This window comes from Geotrypetes seraphini, chromosome 6 (assembly GCF_902459505.1).
Source record: "Geotrypetes seraphini chromosome 6, aGeoSer1.1, whole genome shotgun sequence".
NCBI classification, from domain to species: domain Eukaryota; kingdom Metazoa; phylum Chordata; class Amphibia; order Gymnophiona; family Dermophiidae; genus Geotrypetes; species Geotrypetes seraphini.
This window is the reverse complement of record NC_047089.1, coordinates 45763930-45789576: the sequence shown is the minus strand read 5'-3', so window position 1 is coordinate 45789576 and position 25647 is coordinate 45763930. Positions and strand designations below refer to the sequence as shown.

Here is a 25647-nt window from a genome sequence, read left to right as displayed (position 1 = left end):
TAACCAAACAACAAAGAAAAAGGAAACCCCAATGGTTCACAGATGAGGTATCATACCTCGTCAAGGAGAAGAAAAGAGCATTTCTCTCATACAAACGCATGGGGGAAAAAGAAGCAAACATTGAATACAAGACAAAGTCTGCAGCGGTCAAAACAGCAGTCAGGGAGGCCAAACTTCGTATGGAAGAAACTCTAGCGAAGAACATCAAGAAAGGGGACAAATCCTTCTTCAGATACATTAGCGACAGGAAAAAGAACACAAACGGGATAGTACGCCTTAGAACGCCAGACGGGAATTATGTAGAAACTGACTCCGATAAAGCCGAACTACTGAATGATTACTTCTGTTCAGTCTTTACCTGCGAGGCACCAGGGCACGGACCTCGGCTGGATACAAAGCAAAGCCTTGATGACCCATTTCAGAAGTTTGAGTTCACACCAGCTGATGTTTACAGAGAACTGTCAAGACTCAAGGTGAACAAAGCCAGGGGACTGGACAATCTGCACCCAAGAGTTCTCAGAGAGCTATGCGATGTTTTGGCAGAACCGTTAGCCATGCTCTTCAATCTCTCCCTAAGTACGGGGAGAGTCCCCCTGGACTGGAAAACTGCCAATGTTGTTCCTCTGCACAAAAAGGGTTGCAGAGCGGAGGCTGCGAATTACAGACCAGTAAGTCTCACATCAATAGTGTGTAAACTCATGGAAACTCTACTTAAAGGGAAATTAGACACGATATTGGATGAGGGGAATCTGAGGGATCCCTGTCAACATGGATTCACTAGGGGCAGGTCATGCCAATCCAATCTTATCAGCTTCTTTGACTGAGTTACAGGAAAGCTAGACTCGGGAGAGTCTCTGGACATAGTGTACTTGGATTTCAGTAAAGCGTTTGACAGTGTCCCACACCGTAGACTATTAAACAAGATGAAATCGATGGGGTTAGGTGAGAAACTAACGGCATGGGTCAATGATTGGCTGAGTGAAAGACTTCAGAGGGTGGTGGTCAATGGCACCCTCTCTAAGACATCGGAGGTGACTAGCGGAGTGCCGCAGGGCTCAGTCCTGGGACCATCCCTTTTTAACATATTCATAAGGGACTTGACCCGAGGGCTTCAGGGAAAAGTAGCACTGTTTTCCGACGCCGCCAAACTGTGTAATATAGTAGGTGAAAGTGATCTCAAGGATGGTATGGCGCAGGATCTGATCAAGTTGGAAAACTGGTCCTCAACATGGCAGCTGGGCTTCAATGCAAAGAAGTGTAAGGTGATGCATCTCGGCAGCAGAAATCCATGCAGAACATACACCTTGAATGGAGAAACACTAGCTACGACCTCAGAACGGGACTTGGGAGTAATCATCAGTGCAGACATGAAGGCTGCCAAACAAGTAGAGAAAGCCTCATCCAAGGCAAGGTGAATGATGGGATGTATCAATAGAAGCTTCATCAGCTGTAAACCTGAAGTCATAATGCCACTGTACAGAACCATGGTGAGACCTCATCTGGAGTACTGTGTGCAATTCTGGAGGCCACATTACCGTAAAGATGTACTTCGAGCTGAGTCAGTCCAGCGAATGGCCACTAGGATGGTCTCCAGACTCAAGGGTCTCTCATACGAGGAAAGACTGGGCAAGTTGCAGCTCTACTCTCTAGAGGAGCGCAGGGAGAGGGACATTTAAGTACGTCACAGGTCGTGTCGAGGTGGAAAACGACATATTCTTTCCTAAGGGACCTTCAGTCACAAGGGGGCACCCGCTCAAACTCAGAGGAGGGAGATTTTGGTGGTGACACCAGGAAGTATTTCTTTACAGAAAGGGTGGTGGATCACTGGAACAAACTACCGGTGCAGGTGATCAAGGCCACTAGTGTGCTCGACTTTAAGAATAAATGGGACATCCACGTAGGATCTCTACATGGGTCGAGCAGCACTCTGACTTAATGGGGTGGGACAGTAGAGTGGGCAGACTTGATGGGCTGTTTCTATGTTTCTATGTTCTATATGTGTCACTTCGAGCTGCTGCAAGACTTGGAGTATGTGGAAGTCTGGTTCCATGTGGGCAGGAACCAAGTGTTTCTGATGGACTCCGGGACGATCAAGCTTCGGGGTGCAGTCGGGACATGTTGGTGGCTCCAGCCCCGATAGCCTGGCAGTATCTGCAGGTATTGGGTCTATTGATGGCGACCATAATTGTGATCCATGGACAAGGCTCACATCCATTCTCTTCAGTTGCCCCTTCTGTCCCAGTGGAATCCTTGGCGGGATGTGCTGTGCTGGGGTGAAGTTGCCATGGTTGTCAACGACTCACAGCTGTGAGGTGTTGTGATTGATCCTGGTTTCTCTGTAGAGAGGGCTCCCTCTGCGCATCTTGGACTGGGTGCCTCTGGCGATGGACGCGAGTCTCTCCGGTTGGGGAGCAGTTTGCTGGTCTGTGCCGGTTCACTGTTGGTGGACTGCGTTGGAGAGCAGATGGTTGTTCAATCGGCTGGAGATGTGTATGTTCCATCTGGCCTGCTGCGACTTCACGGGATTCTCTGTATATTCTGGGACATTGCGCTGGTAGTTGCCTATGTCTTCTTGTCAGAGGGGCATGAGGAGTCCCCTGATGAGCCTAGAGGCTCGGATGCACGTTGCCTAGGTGGAGAAGCATCTGCTGGCCTTGTCCTCCACTCCTATGGCAGGGGTGGACAGTGTGCCGGTAGACTTCCTCAGTTGTCAGATTTTGGACCCGGGAGAATGGTCCCTGTTTGGGCTCGTGTTCAAAGCCATGTTTCTTGGGAGGGATCACCCCGCCTTCGATCTGATAACGTCCTCGGGGAACCGGAAGGCGCTCTGGTTCAACCATGGATTGATGGGGAACTTCTGTATGGCTTTCCCCTGTGGCCTATGATAGGGCGCGTTCTGGGCTGGGTAGCATCTCATGCAGGACCTGTGTTCCTAGTGGCCTCAAACTTGCCCGGCTGGCCTTTGTACGCAGTCCTGGTGTGGTTGAGGGATGTGTGGCTTCCTTATTATCAGAGATTGTTCACTCAGGGCCCGATAGCCCTTCCAGTTCCGGACGGCTTGGCCTTGCGATCTGGGGCTGTACGCGTGGCCTTGAGGGCTAGGGGCTTCTCTTCTGCTGTCATTGCCATGTTTCTTCATGGCAACAGGAATTCGATGGGGTCAGCCTCCGCGAAAGCCTAGAGGTGCTTTTCAGCCTGGTGTATAGCAGTTCACATGGATCCTTTTGGCCCCATCGGTGGCGCTTGTTCTGGCCTTCCTTTGGGCTGGCCTCAGGAAGGGTCTGGTGGTTTATTCTTCTAGGTCCCCTGTGCGGGACTGTTGTGTGCGGGTCCCTCTTCTCTCGGGGGCTCTTTGATGTCTCCCCATGATGTTGTAGGCTTCTTACGGTGGGGGGGGGGGGGCAGGGAGGCTGCATGCGATTGCTGGGTTCTCCAAGGGATCTGAGTCTGATTCTCCACTCGTTGGCTCGTCTGATATATGAACTCCTGGCTGGGATTTCTCTGAGAGATGATGACGTTAAGACTGATTTCCTCGTTACAGTCACTTCTGCTCAGGGTCTGTTGGAGCTTCAGGCTGTCATGCAGGGATCCTTTTCTCCGCATTACGGAGTCTGCGATTGTTTTGAGGACCGTGTCTTCTTTTCTTCTACACGTGGGGCCAGCAGTCCACGTCTCCCAGGTAGTTCGGCTACCCTCTTTTGTCCTGTCGGGTTCCAAGTCTAAGACCCGTGTTTTGCAGTCTCTGGAGGTGTGGCATCTCCTTTTGTGATGCCTTGAGGCTACTACTGACTTCCGTCTGTCGGATTATCTGTTTGTCTTGGCGGGCCCAACACGCCGGAGTCGGCCTGCTTCCGAGGCTACCTTCTTGCGTTGGTTGCATGCGGGCATTTTTGTGGCCCATGTGGCGGCAGGGAAGCAGCCTTCCCTTGGCGTGAGGGCTCACTCTCCCGGAGGAAGGGCTTCCTCGTGGGCTGACTCATGTGGTCTCGCCAGAGGAGATTTGTCAGGCGGCCACGTGGGTTTCCCTTCATATTGGTTTTCCAGGTTTTACTGGCTTGATGTGGCAGCAATGGGTGTTACGGCCTTTGGCCCTTCTGTTCTGGCGACAGGCTCATTGGCCCCCCTGAGATTTGGGACTGCTTTGATACGTCCCGATAGTTCAGGCTCCAGAGGGATTGTACAAGAATGAAAGATTAGGTTTCTTACCTCTGCTAATCTTCCTTCTTGTAGATATCCTCTGGAGCCTGAACTCCCGCCCATCTGTTTTGCCAATTCGCAGGTTGCCTGCCAGTAACTGGTAAGTTGGCTTTCTCTCTTTAACCAGCCTCGTTAACATTTCCCCGCTTGTCCTTTTAAGCTTATGGGGTTTTAGGGGTCCTGGGATGGTGCCCCTTCTGCTCTTTAGGCTGGTTCTTCTTTAGTGACCTGTTCCTCAGGTTTGCAGGTGTGAAATGTTTCAATTTCTTAATATCCTAACTTAATCTTTTATTGGCGGTTGTTGATTATGTTTTTGGTTATGAGCAGCATTGATTTGTATCGGGTAGTCCCCGCACCCCCCTCTCTTTTTCTTGTGTTTCCTGTTTGTATTAGATACTCCTGGCTTTGCTGCCTACTGAACTTCAAGGGGAGTGACCGCACAGGTGATATCGCAGAGGGGGTTGGTGTTATTTTTAAGTTCTGCAGCCAAGGCTGGAATGGATGGATTACCCGATAGTTCAGGCTCCATAGACTATCCACAAGAAGGAAGATTAGCAGAGGTAAGAAACCTAATCTTTCATTTTCTCCTGGATCCAACACACACACACATACATACACACACACATACATATACATACACACACACATACATATACATACACACACACATACATACACATACATACACACACACACATACATACACACACACACACACATACATACACATACACATACACATACACATACACATACACATACACATACACATACACACATACACATACACACATACACACATACATACACACACACACACACATACATACACATACACACACACACATATACACACACACACATACACACACACACACACACATACACACACACACATACACACACACACATATACACATACACACACGGGAGACTTAAAAAGAACTCCCCAACGATTTTGCAGCCTTTCTGCTGCACAAGCCTACAGGAGAGGAGAGGAGCGTGGGAGCCCTTGCTCCGCCCCTCCCCCGCATCGCCAGAGTCTTCGGGAGACTTAAAAAGAATCTCCCCACCGATTTTGCAGCCTTTCTGCTGCACAAGCCTACAGGAGAGGAGAGGAGCGTGGGAGCCCTTGCTCCGCCCCTCCCCCGCATCGCCAGAGTCTTCGGGAGACTTAAAAAGAACTCCCCACCGATTTTGCAGCCTTTCTGCTGCACAAGCCTACAGGAGAGGAGAGGAGCGTGGGAGCCCTTGCTCCGCCCCTCCCCCGCATCGCCAGAGTCTTCGGGAGACTTAAAAAGAACTCCCCACCGATTTTGCAGCCTTTCTGCTGCACAAGCCTACAGGAGAGGAGAGGAGCGTGGGAGCCCTTGCTCCGCCCCTCCCCCGCATCGCCAGAGTCTTCGGGAGACTTAAAAAGAATCTCCCCACCGATTTTGCAGCCTTTCTGCTGCACAAGCCTACAGGAGAGGAGAGGAGCGTGGGAGCCCTTGCTCCGCCCCTCCCCCGCATCGCCAGAGTCTTCGGGAGACTTAAAAAGAATCTCCCCACCGATTTTGCAGCCTTTCTGCTGCACAAGCCTACAGGAGAGGAGAGGAGCGTGGGAGCCCTTGCTCCGCCCCTCCCCCGCATCGCCAGAGTCTTCGGGAGACTTAAAAAGAACTCCCCACCGATTTTGCAGCCTTTCTGCTGCACAAGCCTACAGGAGAGGAGAGGAGCGTGGGAGCCCTTGCTCCGCCCCTCCCCCGCATCGCCAGAGTCTTCGGGAGACTTAAAAAGAACTCCCCACCGATTTTGCAGCCTTTCTGCTGCACAAGCCTACAGGAGAGGAGAGGAGCGTGGGAGCCCTTGCTCCGCCCCTCCCCCGCATCGCCAGAGTCTTCGGGAGACTTAAAAAGAATCTCCCCAACGGCGTGCAGCCTTCGTGAAGCGCCAACTAAGGAAGTAACCCGTCCCAACCCGAAGAGCCTATTGAACTCCACCACAGTAACCAGCCACCACTGTAACCAGCCTCAACAGGACTCCATCAGCCCCAAAAGACTCCTAGCGATAAACATGAAATCCAAAGTCATACACTCATCCCTCTAAAACAAAGGACAAATAAAAGAGCCTAAGGTGTAACTGAAAAGGAGGACACCATCTTAAAAAGACAAACCCGACGCCAGCACCACACAAGCCAGCTCGAACGGGCCGGCGTGAGAGCCCTGCTCCGCCCCCCCGTTCCCGCAGGAGGACACTATCTTAAAAAGACAAACCCGACGCCAGCACCACACAAGCCAGCTCGAACGGGCCGGCGTGAGAGCCCTGCTCCGCCCCCCCGTTCCCGCAGGAGGACACTATCTTAAAAAGACAAACCCGACGCCAGCACCACACAAGCCAGCTCGAACGGGCCGGTGTGAGAGCCCTGCTCCGCCCCCCCGTTCCCGCAGGAGGACACTATCTTAAAAAGACAAACCCGACGCCAGCACCACACAAGCCAGCTCGAACGGGCCGGCGTGGGAGCCCTACCCCGCCCCCCCCCGTTCCCGCAGGAGGACACCATCTCAAAAAGACAAACCCGTCGCCAACACCACACAAGCCAGCTCGAACGGGCCGGCGTGGGAGCCCTGCTCCGCCCCCCGTTCCCGCAGGAGGACACCATATTTAATTCGACCCTGGGTCAACGGCGCCTTAGTGAGCGTCTCCGTGGAGCACCTGAGAGGAGCACTTGCAGACCTAGGAACCGGGAACACCACTCCACAGGACCTCCTGCCGACTTCCAACATAAGGTAAGGAGCGTGAGATCCCCGCTCCTCCCCCTCCTCCCAACACGAAAAAACCGGCCCCTCCCGATCCAGCTGGGACTCAAAGGGAGAACCATTCCTTCTACCTAACACTTCGAACCAGACATCAAAAATGAAGCTCTCCTTGCATACACACACACTAACCACCCTTTTGATAATCCTCCTCATTTCTAGTTGGAAAGCAGCAGCAAACAACTTTCCCACCACAACCACAACTTCCAGTACAACCAACTTCCAACATCCCAACAGAAGAATAATCACATCAAGAAACTCGAACCACCACGCCAGCACTCAACACTCCATCACTGTTACCTGGAGAAGAAGACCAACACTTCCGAAAACAAAATCTCATCTATCTCCCACAACACTCATATACCCGGAAACAACACACATTCCCCAGACTGACACGACCTCCCTTACATGTGCCTATGTCAACATCAGAGCTCTAGGACCCAAAACAGAAAACATAAAAAATTGGATAAAAACAGAAAAACTTGACTGCCTGTTCCTCACTGAAACCTGGTTAACCTCAGACACAGACCCAAGAATAAAAGAAGTATGCCCGCCGGGATACAAAATAACAGTAACCTGCAGAGAAAAAAAAAGAGGAGGAGGACTAGCAATAATAATCAAGAATTCCCTAACTCTAAACATACTTGAAAAAACATCCACCCCGCAAATGGATCTCCTAGCATGTCATCTCACAAACCCAACACTAAAAAACTCACTAAACTGCTTGCTCTGCTACATAACACCAGGAAACTGGACCACAGTGAGACCTGAATTTGAAAACTTCATCTACCAAAACTCATTAACAGCAGAATATAACCTCATCCTAGGAGACCTAAACCTACACCTAGAAGACACAACCTCCACACCAGCAAATAACTGTCTATCCTTCCTCAAAGCCTTATCCTTCCAGATCCTAAACCCACAAACCACCCATGAAAAAGGTCATCAACTGGACATTGCTGCATTCATGACTCACCAACCATCCAATCCAGCAATCCAAACTCCTAACGGAACATGGTCCCCATCCCTATGGTCAGACCACTACACATACAACTTCAACATCAACTGGTCCATGACCAAACACACACCCCAATCAAAAAAAACCACATATACCACACGCAAACATATCGACCCAACCATCTTTTGGTCAAATGTAGACGAAACTATACAAGACTGCGACCCAAAAAACTTCATCTCCCACTGGAAAAATGTGTCCACCAACATCCTTGATGATCTGGCCCCCCTACAAACCAAAACCAGAACCAGCAGGAAATCAGACCAATGGTTTGATAATGAATTACTCCAACTCAAAAGACAGTGTAGAAGATTAGAAAGAAAATGGAGAAAAAAGAACCAAGATCAAACAAAAGCCGAATGGAAAAAAATCAACAAACAATACAAAAATCAACTAAGGGATAAGAGGAAAAGCTACTATACTAACCTCATAGGCACGGAAACCCAAGATTCCAAAAAAATATTCCAAATCCTGAAAGAATTAACAGACACCAAACCATACACAACCACCACGAATACTCCTCCACCATCACCCACCCTCTTAGCAGAACACTTCAAAAACAAAATTACCAACACCAGAGCCACTCTCATCCTTAACCCTTCCCATCAAAACCCAATCACAATCCACCCTCCAGGAAAAGAGGCAACCGCAGCAGACAGAATCTGGACTCAATTCCCCAACATACAATGGTCAGAATTCAACAAATTCTACAAAAAATACAGCCATGCCTCCTGTGACCTCAACCATTGCCCCTCATATCTCCTTACCACATCTAGTGTAAAATTCCGCACCACAATTCTTCAATGGATTCAATTCACGCTCACAGAAGGCACATTCCCTGCTGACCTCAGCGAAATCGTCATCACCCCAATCCAAAAAGACCCAAAAGCACCACAAAACCACCCATCTAACTTTAGACCTATAGCCTCAATTCCGCTATATGTCAAAATTATAGAAGGCCTAGTAGCCAAACTCCTCACCAATTACATAGAGGACCACAACCTACTCCACCCCATGCAATCAGGCTTCAGAACAAACTTCAGTACAGAGACACTACTAGGCTCCCTTATGGATACCGTCAGACAACACCTTAGCACAGGGAAAAAAATGCTTCTCATACAACTGGACTTAACTGCGGCATTCGACTTAGTGGATCACAACATCCTTCTACAGATCTTAGACGCAATAGGCATCTCAGATAAAGTATACTCTTGGTTTGAAGGATTCCTAAAACTCAGAACCTACAGCGTAAAATCAAACAAAGAAAAGTCAGAATCCTGGTCAAATCCCTGCGGCGTACCACAAGGATCTCCACTATCCCCCACCCTCTTCAATCTCTACACTGCTTCTCTAGGAACGCATCTGGACAATATGGGCATAACCACCTATAGTTATGCTGATGACATCACCATCCTCATCCCATACGATCACTCTAAACCTACCATGACAGACAAACTTCACCAAACACTTGAAACAGTCACAACCTGGATGAAAAATCACAAACTTAAACTCAACCAAGACAAAACCAAATTCATCCTTCTCGAAAATGACAAGATCCAAACCACAACCAACTTAGACATAAACACAATCAAATATCCCATCCAAACCACCATAAAACTACTTGGCATGACCATAGACAGATGCTGCACTATGCAACCGCAAATAAATAAAACAATTCAGAAATCATTCGCAATCATGAGAAATCTGAGACAAGTCCGAAAATTCTTTGAAAGAACACAATTCCAACTTATAGTACAATCCCTAATACTAGGGATATTGGACTACTGCAACATCCTCTTCCTTCCTTGCCCTGCAACTACGATTAGACAACTCCAAACGATCCAAAATACAGCTTTGAGACTCATCTACTCATTGAATAAACATGACCACATCACTGAAGCCTTCATCAACTCACATTGGCTTCCAATCCAAGAAAGAATCCAATTCAAATTCTACTGCATACTATTCAAAACACTACACGGAGACAGTCCATCATACTTGAACAATCGCCTCATACAAGCACCCACTACAAGACAAAGAAAAACGCACGCCCCATTCATACCCCCCCCAATCAAGGAAGTAAAAAGAACAAAACTACACGACGGCCTCCTAGCCACCCAAGCCGCAAGGCTGGACAACCAGATCTCCAACCTCTTGATGACCACCCCAGACTATAGGACGTTCAGAAAAGAAATAAAAACCACACTTTTCAAGAAATTCCTGAAGCAGCAATAACATCACGACCGCTTATTAACTCTAAAACTGACACTTGATCTACCCACTACTGCACTAATAATAACAAAAGAACTCCCACTATGACCACCTATTAACTCTTTTACAAACCACCTCACCCTCAACAACCTGCTAAATGTTTATAAGATCTACAACTTACCTCTCTAGCTAATCATTGTAACTCTGTTTTTTTTAAACTAACCTTTTGTAATCCGCCTTGAACCGCAAGGTAATGGCGGAATAGAAATCCCTAATGTAATGTAATGTAATGTAATATACACATACACACACATATACACACACATATACACATACACACACACACACTTAAGAGATATGCAAGATCATATTTCTTCTGTGCTAGGCAGAGCAAAACTACATAAATATATATATATATATATATATATATATATATATATACACACTAGTCTTTAAGCCCGTTACATTAACTGGTGCTAGAATAGATGTGTCTGTCTTGCTCTCTCTCCTTTTCCGCTGTCTGCCTTTCTTTCTGTCTCTCTCTCTCTCTCTCCTTGACCGCTGTATTTCTTTCTTTCTTTCTGCACTCGGGCCCAACAATTGTCCCTTTCTATTCCCTCCCTCACTCCCTCCTTCCTTCCTATGTCCTTATTGATCCCAGTGCCTCCTTCCCATGTCCTTAGTGCCCCTTCCCATGTCCGTAGTGCCCCCAGTGCCTTCCAGCCTATCTCCCTCCCTAAAGCCAGCCTGCCTGCCTGCCTGACTTCTTCCCTCCAGCGCCAAAAGCTGATGCCTGCCCCCCCTTACCGGCCCTCACAATTGCTACCTACCTACTGTCTGTGCAAGCGGTCTGGCGCTGGCCGCCGCAACTAAGACCGCCACACGCTAGCAATAGGGGAAGTATCAGAAACCGCTCAGCTGAAGGAAACCACAGCACTTCTCCTACGTTGCTACACGCGTCAGAAACAGCTGCTCCTACTGTGCATGCGGCACCACAGATTACAGATCACGGACGCACAAATTTCCCACTTCGCATGTCCCCTAAGGCTTTTACTACCGTATTTTCACGCATATAACGCGCGCGCTATACGCGTTTTTACCTACCGCGCATACCCCTCGCGCGTTATATGCGTGAGCGCGGTATACAAAAGTTTTAAAACATAGTTCCCACCCCGCCCGATTCACCCCCCCAGCAGGACCGCTCGCACCCCCACCCCGAACGACCGCTCGCACGCGCTCCCACCCGCACCCGCATCCACGATCGGAGCAAGAGGGAGCCCAAGCCCTCTTGCCCGGCCGACTCCCCGACGTCCGATACATCCCCCCCCCCCCGGCAGGACCACTCGCACCCCCACCCCGAAGGACCGCCGACTTCCCGACAATATCGGGCCAGAAGGGAGCCCAAACCCTCCTGGCCAGACCGCTCGCACCCCCACCCCGAACGACCGCTCGCACGCGCTCCCACCCGCACCCGCATCCACGATCGGAGCAAGAGGGAGCCCAAGCCCTCTTGCCCGGCCGACTCCCCGACGTCCGATACATCCCCCCCCCCCCCCCGCCAGGACCACTCGCACCCCCACCCCGAAGGACCGCCGACTTCCCGACAATATCGGGCCAGAAGGGAGCCCAAACCCTCCTGGCCACGGCGACCCCCTAACCCCACCCCGCACTACATTACGGGCAGGAGGGATCCCAGGCCCTCCTGCCCTCGACGCAAACCCCCCTCCCTCGAACGACCGCCCCCCCCCCCAAGAACCTCCGACCGCCCCCCCAGCCGACCCGCGACCCCCCTGGCGACCCCCACGACCCCCCCCACCCCCCTTCCCCGTACCTTTGGTAGTTGGGCCAGAAGGGAGCCCAAACCCTCCTGGCCACGGCGACCCCCTAACCCCACCCCGCACTACATTACGGGCAGGAGGGATCCCAGGCCCTCCTGCCCTCGACGCAAACCCCCCTCCCCCCCAACGACCGCCCCCCCCAAGAACCTCCGACCGCCCCCCAGCCGACCCGCGATCCCCCTGGCGACCCCCACGACCCCCCCACCCCCCTTCCCCGTACCTTTGGTAGTTGGCCGGACAGACGGGAGCCAAACCCGCCTGTCCGGCAGGCAGCCAACGAAGGAATGAGGCCGGATTGGCCCATCCATCCTAAAGCTCCGCCTACTGGTGGGGCCTAAGGCGCGTGGGCCAATCAGAATAGGCCCTGGAGCCTTAGGTCCCACCTGGGGGCGCGGCCTGAGGCACATGGGCCCAACCCGACCATGTGCCTCAGGCCGCGCCCCCAGGTGGGACCTAAGGCTCCAGGGCCTATTCTGATTGGCCCACGCGCCTTAGGCCCCACCAGTAGGCGGAGCTTTAGGATGGATGGGCCAATCCGGTCTCATTCCTTCGTTGGCTGCCTGCCGGACAGGCGGGTTTGGCTCCCGTCTGTCCGGCCAACTACCAAAGGTACGGGGAAGGGGGGTGGGGGGGTCGTGGGGGTCGCCAGGGGGGTCGCGGGTCGGCTGGGGGGGCGGTCGGAGGTTCTTGGGGGGGGGGGCGGTCGTTGGGGGGGGGGGGGGTTTGCGTCGAGGGCAGGGGGGCCTGGGGTCCCTCCTGCCCGTAATGTAGTGCGGGGTGGGGTTAGGGGATCGCCGTGGCCAGGAGGGTTTGGGCTCCCTTCTGGCCCAACTACCAAAGGTACGGGGAAGGGGGGTGGGGGGGTCGTGGGGGTCGCGGGTCGGCTGGGGGGCGGTCGGAGGTTCTTGGGGGGGGGCGGTCGTTGGGGGGAGGGGGGTTTGCGTCGAGGGCAGGAGGGCCTGGGATCCCTCCTGCCCGTAATGTAGTGCGGGGTGGGGTTAGGGGGTCGCCGTGGCCAGGAGGATTTGGGCTCCCTCCTGGCCCGATATTGTTGGGGAGTCGGCGGTCCTTCGGGGGGGAGGGATGTATCGGACGTCGGGGGGGGGGCATCAGGCTTTCAGGATGGGGACAGACCTTCAAGGGGGGACAGTGCACGGAAGTCAGGGGGGGGTGAACGGAGAGTCGGGACAGCGCACGGAAAGTCAGGGCGGGCGAAAGGAGCGTCGGGCAGCATGCGCGGTATACCCGTGAGCGCGGTATACCAAAGTTTTTGTACATATCATCGTGATTTCTGCGCGCTATACCCGTGTGCGCGTTTTATACGGGTGCGCGTTATTTGCGTGAAAATACGGTATATCTGATTTTTCCCTCTCTATATCATTTCCTGGTCTTTTGTTAACTATCGTTATATGGAATTTTTATTATGTTTTCTTACATACACTTTCTGTCCATGGAAAGATCTCTGCTACACCCTGCTATTTGTTATGCACTGTTTATGCTAGACGGCTCCTCCTCAAAGCTTGGAAGGAGCAGAAGGATTTCATTCCTGACCCCAAAGGCAGACTATGGGGATGAGATTTGAAGCCCAAAATACCTGATTATTGGATTGTCCCAAGTCATTCTCCAGAGAGAGAGAGAGAGAGAGGGTGGGGGGGGGGGAAATGAGGACAAGGAGAAGTTTTAAAATCTGGAGAGAAGTGTCCCATAGCAGCAATAGGGATAAGAGCTAAAGCTTGATTTTTATTAAGCAAACTGTTATTCTCTCAGAGTACCATATAGTACTGTAGTGTCAGCAGATAAGGACAATTTGGCCTACCTAGTTTGTCTGCCCAGTTTCCCAGTTTGATGGAACAGGTTGATTTGATCTTGAATTTGTCTTATGGCATTCCTGGATTCCTAGTTCTGATTACCTAAGGGAAATCAATTGGGCAATCACAATAACATCTCCATAGTAAATTATGTAGAATGAAAAATAATTCTCCAGATTTTGATAGTTCAGTCTGAATTTTTAAAGTATATGATTTTGCATCATCTAAAGGTACATTATACATTTTTAGTGTCTTGATATACTCTTAATTTTACTGTCTTATTTTCTCTGAATGCTTTTAACTCTATGCAATGTACAGTTGAGTTATTTTAATTGATCTGTAAACTGCAGGGCAACATATAACCATTTTGACACAATTGGTTTGTCTGTCAGAATAACATTACACTGCAGTACTACAGAGTCCCATATTTGAACTAATACATTATTGTCTTCAGGTACACCATCTTTATACTTTCTGTTATCCATAAAAGGCTGGTAATCAAATTTTTCACACCAAATCTTTCATGATGCTTTATCATTTGAAGAAGGGGGTCATAATTGTGTGGTAGAACATAAAACTTATTATCAGCATATTCTCACTGATGGGTGACGTCACCGACAGAGCCCCGGTACAGACACTTGAATAGTGAATCGCAACTTTAAGTTTAGAAAGTTCGCAATTAGTCCACACCGCATATGCACGAGTGCCTTCCCGCCCAACATAGGCGTGCTGTCCCTCAGTTTTCTAGGTTTCGCTGAGCTAGAAAGATGCGTTTTTCAACACCTGTTGAATGTTTTCTCTCGTTTGCCTTCCCACTCTTGTGGATTGTGACTTTTTGTCAGTTATTCGTTTTTTGTATTTTATTTTCTGTTTAAAAAAAAAAAATCTCTTTTTTTTTTTTTACTTTGCTGTTGCAGGTTTTAGCCTAGCGGGGCCTTATGGACTCTTTTCACAATAGAGTTCGATGTGTCAACGGCTGTCTTCCCGACTATGCCCTGCCCACCGATGGGTTTCAAAAAGTGCTCGGGCCATTTCTGTAACCGACCCTCACTGCTGGTGCTTGCAGTATCTGGGACCCGAGCACTGTGCCGACTCCTGCTTCCACTGCTCGTCCCTTCAGACGCGCACTCTAAAAAAATCGGTTACTTCAACAAAAACAACTGTTCGGCAATGGACACGGAGCCCAATTCATCTCTAACACCGTCCGCATTGACCAAGACCACACTGACCAAGACAACACTGAGGGTGGATCCACCAACTTTGCCTTCAACGTAGTGCATATAATAAACTTCTATCTATTTTTTCCGAGATTTGTGGTATTTTGTTGTGGTTCTCTGCCTTTGGTTTTTGCAGATCTTAGCCTCTTATTTGTTTACTAGTGTTTAAGCTCGTTACATTAACGGGTGCTAGAGTAGATGTCTGTCTGTCTGTGTTTTTTTTCTTTGTCCCTCTCTCCTTGGACGCTGTCTGTCTGTCATTATTTCTGGCTGTCTCTCCCTGGTCTCCTGTCTGTCTTTCTTTCTCTCTCTGTCTCCCTGCCTGCCTGTATTTCTCTGTTGTGCAATGCCTGCCTGTCTCTCCGTGGCCCCCCTTCCTATGTCCATAGTGTCATATCCTATGTCCTCAGTGGCCTCAGTGCCTCCTTCCTATGTCCTTAGTGCTGTCAGTGGCTTCTATGTCCTCTGTGGCCTCAGTGCATCCTTCCTGTGTCCTTAGTGTCTCTCTGCCTGGCCCCCTATCTTTCTGCCTGGACCCTGTTTTTCTTTCTGTCTGTCTCTCTGCCTGGCCCCCTGTCTCTCTCCTTGGCCCCTGCCTGTATTTCTCTGTCTCTTCTGGCCCCCTTTTGTCTGTCTGCCTCCCAGCACACCCCTCCCTCCAAAGCAGCCCCCTTTCCCTCTCCCTCTCCACTTCCCTAAGCAGTAGTAATTTTTTTTTTTTTAATCAGCATGGTTATTTTTTACCTTATAGCAGCTGCTGCACACCCTCCTGCCCTTCTTCTAAGCGATGCAGCACCACAACCGCCACTCTCCAGCCCCTACTAACAGGAGACAAACTGCCGACGGCGCTGTTGTCAAACTGCCACCACAACCGCCACTCTCCTGTCAGTCCTCTAGGCGCAATGTTGCCGTTGTCAAATCGCCACTGCAACCGTCACTCCTGCCGGTCCGACAAACTGCCAAACACAGCCGCATGCGCCTGAAGCCGACCACCGTTGAAAGAGCTGCACACTCGCACGCCTCCAGCCTCCGCACACGCTTCCAGCTACTGCAGGCGCCGTGAGGTGTCGAGTAGAATACTGCCACAGAAGCACACCTCACAGCGCCAGGAATCACGATGTTTCAACAGCGCATGCGCGCTTAGGGTTTTATTATATTAGATTCTTGATTTATATTATATACTAGGCCATGCATTAAGTGCCAGGTTGGCCCATAGAAAAGCATAAGTAAATCCAAATTAGTTACAGCAAATAATATGAAAAGGAAAATCTTTTTTCTCTTTGAAAACTGCCCATGGTCTTTGGACTTTACACCTGCTGGTTTTTTTGTTTGTTTGTGTTTGTTTGTTTTTTGTGAGAGCTAGATTGGATTGAAATACTGTAGCATACAAACCTCTAAAAAGCACATTCCTGGAAATGGCCCTTTACTCTCTTTACCCTGGTAAACAGCTTTTAAAAATTGTTTACCTAACAATTCATGATCCTTACATTGACTACAAAATGTAGTCATTACCAGTGTGTGTGTGTGTGGGTGGCTGGGTGGGGGAGGTATAGGTTTACCATATGGTTCCAGAAAAAGGAGGATGAATTGAGACATTCAGGTTTTACTTCTACTGCTTTCAATGCAAGTAAAACCTGGAAGTCTCAATCTGTCCTCCTTTTTCTAGAGCCATATGGTAATCCTAGGTGGGTAAAAAAGTTGTGGCTCCACTTTCATATTTCCAAGAGTACCAAGCTAATCATACTTAAATTGCTTTCCTTGTATTTTATTTTTATGTTAATTAAAACACATATTTCCCATTTTCTACAGTCAGTTGCCTTCTTCCAGCGAATCATGTGACTTTGATGACCCTAAATTATTTCGTGATATTGAAAAGACAGATGTAAGTGTAACGTCAAATGGATATGTTTTAATCTTATAGCTAGCACTCCATTGATTAATAGGGTCATTTTGTTACTAGCACATACTATTGTCATTAATGTATATTATTTGCCACAGAGTCCATTGAATATAATGAGCCTTGCAACAAATAATATATGCTGATGATATTAGTGCCCACTGTTGGTAAATGACCCCTATATATGAATGTCTGTACTAAAACAAAGGTGGACCATTAGAAGGTTACTTGCAACTTCAATGGTGTTATCTTTCACACCAAAAATGTGTCTATCACAAAACTACAGGTATGTGGACTCACTAGACTCGCATCCATAGTCATCTTGTACTATTGTACAAACTGGCAAAGTGTCCCTATTTTCCACAACTGAAACATAACATAACATAACTTTATTCTTCTATACCGCCATAATCAAACGATTTCTAGGAGGTTTACACAGAAGAAGGCTGGACAATCGGCAAAATACAAATACTTAAAAATACAATAGTTACTTAGATATACTCAAAGTAGAGTTTTGCTTAACAATAGTATTCACATTTAAGAAATAATTTGTTAAACAGCGCTGACTTAATTTATTTACGAAATGCACCATAAGACAACATAGCTTCACCAATGTATTTACCCAGCCAAAATTGCTGTTTACCTGCTTGGAATGTGAGAGTCTTATCCAAAAAAGTCTTGTATCTGCAACCAGTAATTTTTGGATAAGCAAATAAATGTGAATTCCTAGTTTTCCTTATAAGACTATACAACACGAAATAAGATAAAAGATAAGTTGGGGCCAATCCCAAGTGGGAGGGGCTCAGTTCACAAGACTAAGGGTGCCATTGGGCACTACCTCATTCATGATTGTGGTGCCATTCATTCTGTCTTTCCCTTCCAACTCCCTGGGCTCAAGAACAGCTTCTGGATTGTCCTTGTCTAGAAGCAGATGGGGAAGGAGAATACATAATAGTGTGCTCTGCCATATAAGGACTGTGCATTTCAGCAAACCCCAAGTGTAAAACTCTCTAAAATGTATTTAAATCAACACGCTGTTGGTTACTCAGTTATTATCCTTTATTATATTTCTGATAAAAGGATATTCTAGTGCAATAGGTGAGACATTCTAGACCAGGGCTGTCTAACCTTTTGGCTTCCCTGGGCCGCATTGGCTCCCTCAAAATGAATATCTCCCCTGCTGTAGCTAGTAGGGATCCCCAGGCCTCACCAACAGAAAGCCACCTCCTCCCCCTCCAACTTCCCAAGTTGTGCAGCTGGCAGCAGTATTGCAGAGCTGCTGCCTTCTCTCCTCCCTGCCCCCCCCTTTGGCTTTCATGCATGCATGAAAGCAGGAGCAGCTTGAGGATATTGCCATTGGCTGCAAAGCTTGGAGATTTTGAGTTGCCAGACTGGAGGAAGATGTCTTCAGTTGGCGGGGCCGTACAAAATACTTCATGGAACCGCATGTGGCCCGTGGGCTGCGGGTTGGACACTGCTGTTCTTGACAGATGGGTTATTTCCCTATAGCTGCATGCTTCTGCAGAAGGAATCCACTCTGGATTTTCCATTCTACCTCTGCTGTACTTCACTGGGTTCTCTAGCTCCACCTACAGTTCTTTCCTTCTGTAAGTGTAACTGCAGGAGTGTTTGTTCCGCTCTCCTCATTTTATTTTTAATTTGTTATCATTTCGTCCCTTTTTGGGGGTAATTTGGTGCTTGGAGCAATTTTGATGCTCTGCGTACTTGAGAATTCACAGACTTTGGTCTGTAGCTAATAGGCTGATTCCACTAGGTACCTGTTAGCCAGCCTGCATAGTTTTCTCTGGAACTCAGGTCCATCCGGAAACCCGGATGAATGGGGGTTAAATGCCCAAAAATGAAAAAGTAAATTTTTTTTTTTTTACATAAAACTCTGAGAAATTAAAGGGATTAAAGAATAAGAAAATAATAAAGAAATTCGATATGGGAAGGCACAAAAAAGGAGAAGAAATAGCGCAAATGGAGAGACTCCAAATACACACATCTTCTTAGCTTCATGAAAAACTAAGAACCACGAGCTGACAACAGGCAGGAAGGCATTCTCGCATGTGCAGTATGGGCCATCTCAAGACTTTGGAAGAGTTAAAGTGATACTACACTTTTACACCGTCCGTACCAGGCTCCGTGGATGATGTCACCCATCTATGAGAATATGATGCCTGCTTGTCCTGGTATATACACTCCTTCCAGCTCGTGTGCAGAAGAGAAAAACTGCAGGTGGAAGTAGAGCTCAAAGTGAAGTAAGAGGAACACAGAAAAAAATCCAGAGTGGATTCCTTCTGCAACCATGGGGAGATAACCTGCTTGTCTGCATGGGCGTCAGATGGTTCTTCCTGAAGTTGGCAATCCAGCCCAGGTGCTCCAGCACCTATACCCACTTGACCGTGCATCGCTCCTTGGCCAACGAGGAAGCTCTGATCAGCCAGCTGTCTAAGGAAGGGTGAACCTGGAGATCCATCTTTTGCATGACTACCATCACTTTGGTGAAGATCCGGGGCGCTGTCACGAACCCAAAAGGCAGAGCTGAGAAACAATAATGCTGGTCCAGAACAGGAAATGTAAAAAGTTGCGGTAGACCGGAAAACCATGAGATCCAGAGAGGCAAGAAACTCTCCTGGGCCACTGCTGCAATGACTGAACACACAGCCTCCATTCAAAAGTGTGTAACCTTGAGAGCCACATTCATGTGTTGAAGAACCAGAATAGGCCTCCAATCTTCTGAGCTTTTCTTTGGCATGAAAAATTATATAGAGTATCTGTCTGAGCAAGAAAGCTCTAGCTTAAATATCCAGCAAGCACTGGATGGTGGATTGAACCTTGAGTGGTGTGTCCGGGTGACCTGTAGAAGAGTCCACAAACCATTCTGTCAGAGGCCAACCAAATTCCAGCTTGTAGCCTGACTGAATAATGTCCAAGACCTACTGGGCCGACATAATGCGCATCCAAGCAGAAAAAAATGCTGAGATTCGGCCCTCTATCTGAAGAGGGGCACCCCTCAGCCTGGCGTCATCGTGCCTCTTTGGCAGAGGGCGTACAACGGGAGATGGAAGGCTGGGAACGCCAGTAGCCAGTATACCGTTGTCATGAGCCCTGTGAAAATCTATGCGACATAGCATTTGCATGTGGTCGGAATCACTGTGAGACATGAAAATTAGAATGACCAGAACCCCAGGAAGGTCTGGATCTGCTATCTGGCAGAGTCTTAGAGTGACGGTCCATCACAGAATCCATAAGGTCGCCTAGACCTTTGCCAAACAAAAACTGCCCCTGAAAAGGCAGTCTAGCCAAAGTAGCTTGAAAACTGAATTTTTAGCACACTGTCTGATCCAAAGTATTCTGTGGGCAGAGATGGAGAATGCTGACACCTTTGTCAAATCTCGCATTAGATCATACAATGCATCAGCCATATAATCCGTCCCAGCCAAAAGAAGTTGAGAAGGGGAAACCACCGTGGCATTGACTCTTTTTCGGTCGTGAAATTACTCGTCCTTCGGAGGTAAAATTGATTTCTTCATTCTCGCATCGGCAGTTTTTCCTTCAATATCAAAGCCTTCTTCTGGCTTCAAGAGTTGTACTCATTGCAATAGAGCCCTATCAATCACTGATCCACACAGTGTCTTCAGTGCCTGGGTCCTGAGCACTAGGTAGACTCTTGTAATTGTTGTTCAAAGGTACAAAAATGTTCTTTGAAAGCTCGATGTTTGCAAACAAAACAGGATTCATTACAGCTGTCCTCCATGCCTGATGTAGACGCCACAATCGCCGCATCATTTGGTGTCTGCTGCCTTGGTACTGGGTAAGAACGATTCCCACCTCGCCAAATTACGCCAGCATCTGTAGTACCGAAAATGGTGTATGCCAAATGGTGTCGACATCAGTCTCGCTCTTCATCATTACAGGTTGTGTCACCTCTGAGGCATGCCTCGACATCAATGACACCAACGCTTTGACACCATGTACCATTGGTAGAACTGCGAAAACTGCTTCAACAGTAGCTAGTAGTTATTCTTCGAGACTAATCAAAGCCAACTGCTGCACCAACTCCTCTGGTACCAGCCGAGCCCGAGCATGGCTCTATGAGGCCTCAAGGTACCACATCTCAGTCTCCTCCTTGATGCAACATCAGGTCCCATCATCAGAGCACTTTATCCTCATCGACGCCTGACCGGTACAGAGGGAGACTAAGGAGTTCATCCCAGCGCTATCATTGGTATTGTAGCCATTGATACTGTAGCCATCACATTAAACAGCTCCTCCTTCTGGAGGAACTGTTTTTACAAGGTACTGGAGGAACTGTTTTTGCAATGTACACCATGTTGCTAATATGTCTAAAGGACAATCTCACAAACTGAAGGCTCACAGCCTATCTCATATAACTGAAATTAAAGGGAGAAAAAGACCTCAAGTGCTCTTGAGAATAAGGCTTTAGAATACTCTGGCCCAGTGACGTACCTAGCATATGTGACACCCGGGTCCATCATTTTTTGACACCCCCGCCATCTATATGAAAAATATGATTTTTAGTAACAATCTACCAGGGCTGTGGAGTCGGTAGATAAATGTTCCGACTCCGACTCCTCAGTTTTTTGTACTTCAGACTCCAACTCCAAGTACCCGAAATTTACTCAGACTCCGACTCCATAGCACTGGTTAATTTTCAGATCATTAAAATGGAATGTCAAGTTGAGAGAAATGAGCATTTTCGACACCACCTTCTTTTTGCTTTTAATCAAGGTTCTAAGGCCGCAGAAGCTGCTCGCAACATTTGTGCTGTGTATATAGTGGATGCTATAGCTGAAAGAATCGCTCGTGATTGGTATGCCAAGTTCAAAAATGGAGTCGGTAGATAAATGTTCCGACTCCGACTCCTCAGTTTTTTGTACTTCTGACTCCAACTCCAATTCCAGGTACCCAAAATTTCCTCCGACTCTGACTCCTCGACTCCGACTCCGACTCCACAGCCCTGCAATCTACATATCGCACAACAAGAGTGTACCTAGGAAAAGGCAACATCTTAAACACTGCAGTGAGCACTAGAACACCAACACATACATTGTAAGACTAAACAAACCAGATCCTGCACAGTCAATTGATCCTGTACAGTCGATGCTATCAGAAAGCCATGTCCCTTTCATACACACAGACAGATACACCCTTGCCCAATATGGAATAATCGCAAACTAAAAATAGAAATATGTAGACAAAAGTTAAACTGAACTGCCAAGAAACCAGACTCTGCATACAATGCAACACCACAAAAACAGTAATACATGTCCTCTAATACTGTGCAAAATATAAAGACAGTAGATGTAAATTTTAAAAACTGATACATAATCACCACTTTACAAATTAACAAATAAAAATAAAACAAATAATGAGAAATAAGAAAATACCATTTTATTGGACTAATCCCCGTAAGCTCGGTCCCCATCCCCGCAAACCACCTGATTCCATCCACACAAGCCTTGAATTGTTTTATATTGAACTTATTATATTAAAGTATAAAAAGAAACAATATTCTGTACAATTGTCAATTTATAAATCAGCGTCTTTTCCCCACTCTCTGTTCCCCATTTCCCTTCAGCATCCTCAGCCCACTCTCTCTCCACTTTCCTTCAGCGTACGCACATAAAAACAAGCAAGTAATTTTATATCATTTTCATTCTATTAATTCATAGAAATTAAAGTCTAAATAATGCTAGTCACATAACAAAACATGATTTTACAAAAATAATTCCCTGCACAGTCAAGCCTTCAAGGATTACTAGATGTCTTTCAGCAGCTCCCCTCCCTCCCTCCCCAGCCAAGTCAAAATGATCTACCAACAATACAATTTTAAAAACACAAAGCACACTGTACGCAGAGAAAATGTTAATTATCATTTTTCAAAGAGGTCAAGGCAGATGACTTTATGCAATGTCACCTCAGTAACAACTATACAAAAATAGACAAATATACTCCCTCCCTTTTTACTAAACCGCGATAGCGTTTTTTAGCGCAGGGAGCTGCGCTGAATGCCCCACGCTGCTCTCGACGCTCATAGGCTCCCTGCGCTAAAAACTGCTAATTGCAGTTTAGTAAAAGGGGCCCATAGTGCAAAATATAGACAGCATATATAAATTCTCAAAACGGACACATTTTGATCACTAAATTGAAAATAAAATCATTTTTCCTACCTTTGTTTGGTAATTTCATCAGTCTCTGGTTGCACTTTATTCTTCTGACTGTGCATCCAATATTTCTTCCCTTCTTTCAGCCTCCTGTATGCTTCCTCTCTTCCAGACCTCATTCCCTCCCCCATCTTTTTCTTTCTTTCATCCTGCCCCCTTCTTTCTTTCTCTCTCCATGCCCCCTTTCTTTCTGTATGTCTGTCTTTCTCTCTCTCTCTCTCTCTTCGTGCCCCATTTCTTTCTTTGTTTCACCCTGCCCCCTTCCTTTCTTTCTGGATCCCTGTCCCCCCCCCTTTCTTTCTTTCTGGCTCCCTGTCTTCCCCCCCCTTCTTTCTCCCTGCCCTCCCCCATGCCACCACCACCACCGCCGGGGAAAGGTTGCCACTGGCCATCGGAAACAAGCCAGCGCAGAAATCACCCTGATTCGTTTCCCGCGGGCCGATCAACTCTGGCTGTCCGACGTCAATTCTAACGTCGGAGAGGCTGTTCTGGGCCAGCCAGGCAGCGATTGGCTGGCCCAGAACGTCCTCTCCGATGTCAGAATTGATGTCGGACGGCTACAGTTGGTCGGCCCGCGGGAAAAGAAGCAGGGCGAATTCGAAGGGAGAGAGAACTGGCGCCGGCTTATTTCAGATGATTGCAATGGCAGCCTTTCCCCGGTGGCAGGCCAGCTGTGCACCCCCTTGGGCCCGTGCACCTGGGGCGGATCTCCCCCTCCCCCCCCCTAGGTAAGCCACTGCTCTGGCCAAGTTTCCATATATTGGAGCCATCTATAGTCATAAATACCTCCTTTGATCCCTATATTTTTATAATAGTATGTCAATGTCCAAACTTTTACTTAGTTATAGCTGTGTGCTGGATACAGGATGATAATTGCCCAAACCCAAAATTAGCCGAAGGCCCCGATTGGACATTCAGGAAGATAAAAATATCTTCTCCCCATCCCCCCCAATCCCAGTCCTATCTAATGGACTTTCAACATAATGCAGGCTTTAATTGGCTGTTCCTGTGTATTTCAACAGTTTTTAACATAACATGATTTTTGTTGTTGCAGTTAACAGCAGCTAAGATACAAGAGTTCCTCACTTTGCTGGCTGTGTGCCATACTGTTGTTCCTGAGAAAGATGGAAATGCAATAATTTATCAGGCATCTTCACCAGGTTAGTAATTTTCTTCGTTTACAATTTATTTATATTTGCTATACTGCCTTACGCTAACCTGCAGATCAAAGCAATTTACAATAAAAACACAAAGAAAGGATGGAAAGGAACTACATTATCTGACAGGAAGGTAAACATTCATTCAAGATTAGTCATAACCAAGATCATTGGAGGGATTAGGATAGTAGCAGAGGATACATTAAAGGGGGGAAGTAGGAAAGGAAGTGATGTCACCAATGTGGCAGGTCGCGTAGGAGTGAAGCTCCGTTGCGGCTGCAGTGTAAATTGAGCTAAAACCCCATCATTGGTGTTTGAGCTCCGGGAAATTAATGTCCCCTTCAATGTAAGAGTGCTATGGCTGCATGGTATAAGTTAGAATCCTATCGCTATGCTGGGGGAAAAAACAGAGCAGCTTCAGATAAGGCTCTCAGGCCTCCCAGCATATCCAAGATGGAGCCTTCGCTGGTGGCCTGCATGGTGCTTTCAGAGGGAGGTGGAGGAGAGTCTGCATATTTTGGGCAGCAAGCAGAGGCAAGCGGCTTTGTGAACCTGCTTGTGGATCTTAGGACATCCTAACTATCAGGGCTGACATTAAACAGGCAGTTGTGGATATCAAACATGAATTGCAGGAGCTGGCCCACTGCCAAAAGAAGCTGGAGCATAGAGTGGATGATATATTGAAGGAGCTGATTGAGATGCAACCATCCTTGCAGACCACAGTTGCCAAACTTTGGAATAAGTTGGAGGATCTAGAGAATCGAATGTGGCGCTGTAATTTGCATCTGAGGGGAGTGCTGGAGATTGAAGACTATAAAGATGTTAGAAAAGTGGCATTGGACGTTTGTGAGAGCCTGCTATGAGAAGCATGTGGCGATAATGGAAGCCTCTCCGATACTGGAATAGAATGAGTATGCAGGGCGCTTGGATGGCCACATTTCAATTTATCTAGAGACATCGTACAGGCAGTCCCTGTTTTACCAATATCCAACTTATGTCGGACTCATACTTTCAAATGGGGGTCCTGTTCTGCCTTTGGTGTCCCAAAGCACCCCTCTCCCTCCCTCCTGAGTTCCAATGTGCCCCTCTCTCTCTCTCTATCTCTCCATTCTGTTCCCCAAGTACATGCCTCCCTCTGGCGGGTGTTTACTTCTGGCCAGCTCCCTACTCTTTCCATCCGCAGTTGTTTCTCTGCACAAAGCCATGGGCAGTGGTTCCTATGCGCATCCCAGCTGAGCCAGAAGCCTTCCATCTGATGTCGGAGGAAGCCTCCCACATCAGAAGGAAAGCTTCTGGCTCAGCTGTGGGACAAATATAGGAG

At 47.9% G+C, this 25647-nt stretch overlaps 1 protein-coding gene across 1 annotated transcript in view; it reads left to right on the top strand.

Moving 5' to 3' along the window:
- Window positions 1-25647, top strand: part of ATP8A2 (ATPase phospholipid transporting 8A2) — a 457609-nt gene that overhangs the window by 119905 nt on the left and 312057 nt on the right. The window contains exons 9-10 of the mRNA XM_033950263.1: window positions 16891-16963; window positions 24224-24329. Coding sequence (XP_033806154.1) covers window positions 16891-16963; window positions 24224-24329 — 179 coding nt within the window. The remainder of the gene's footprint in view (window positions 1-16890; window positions 16964-24223; window positions 24330-25647) is intronic.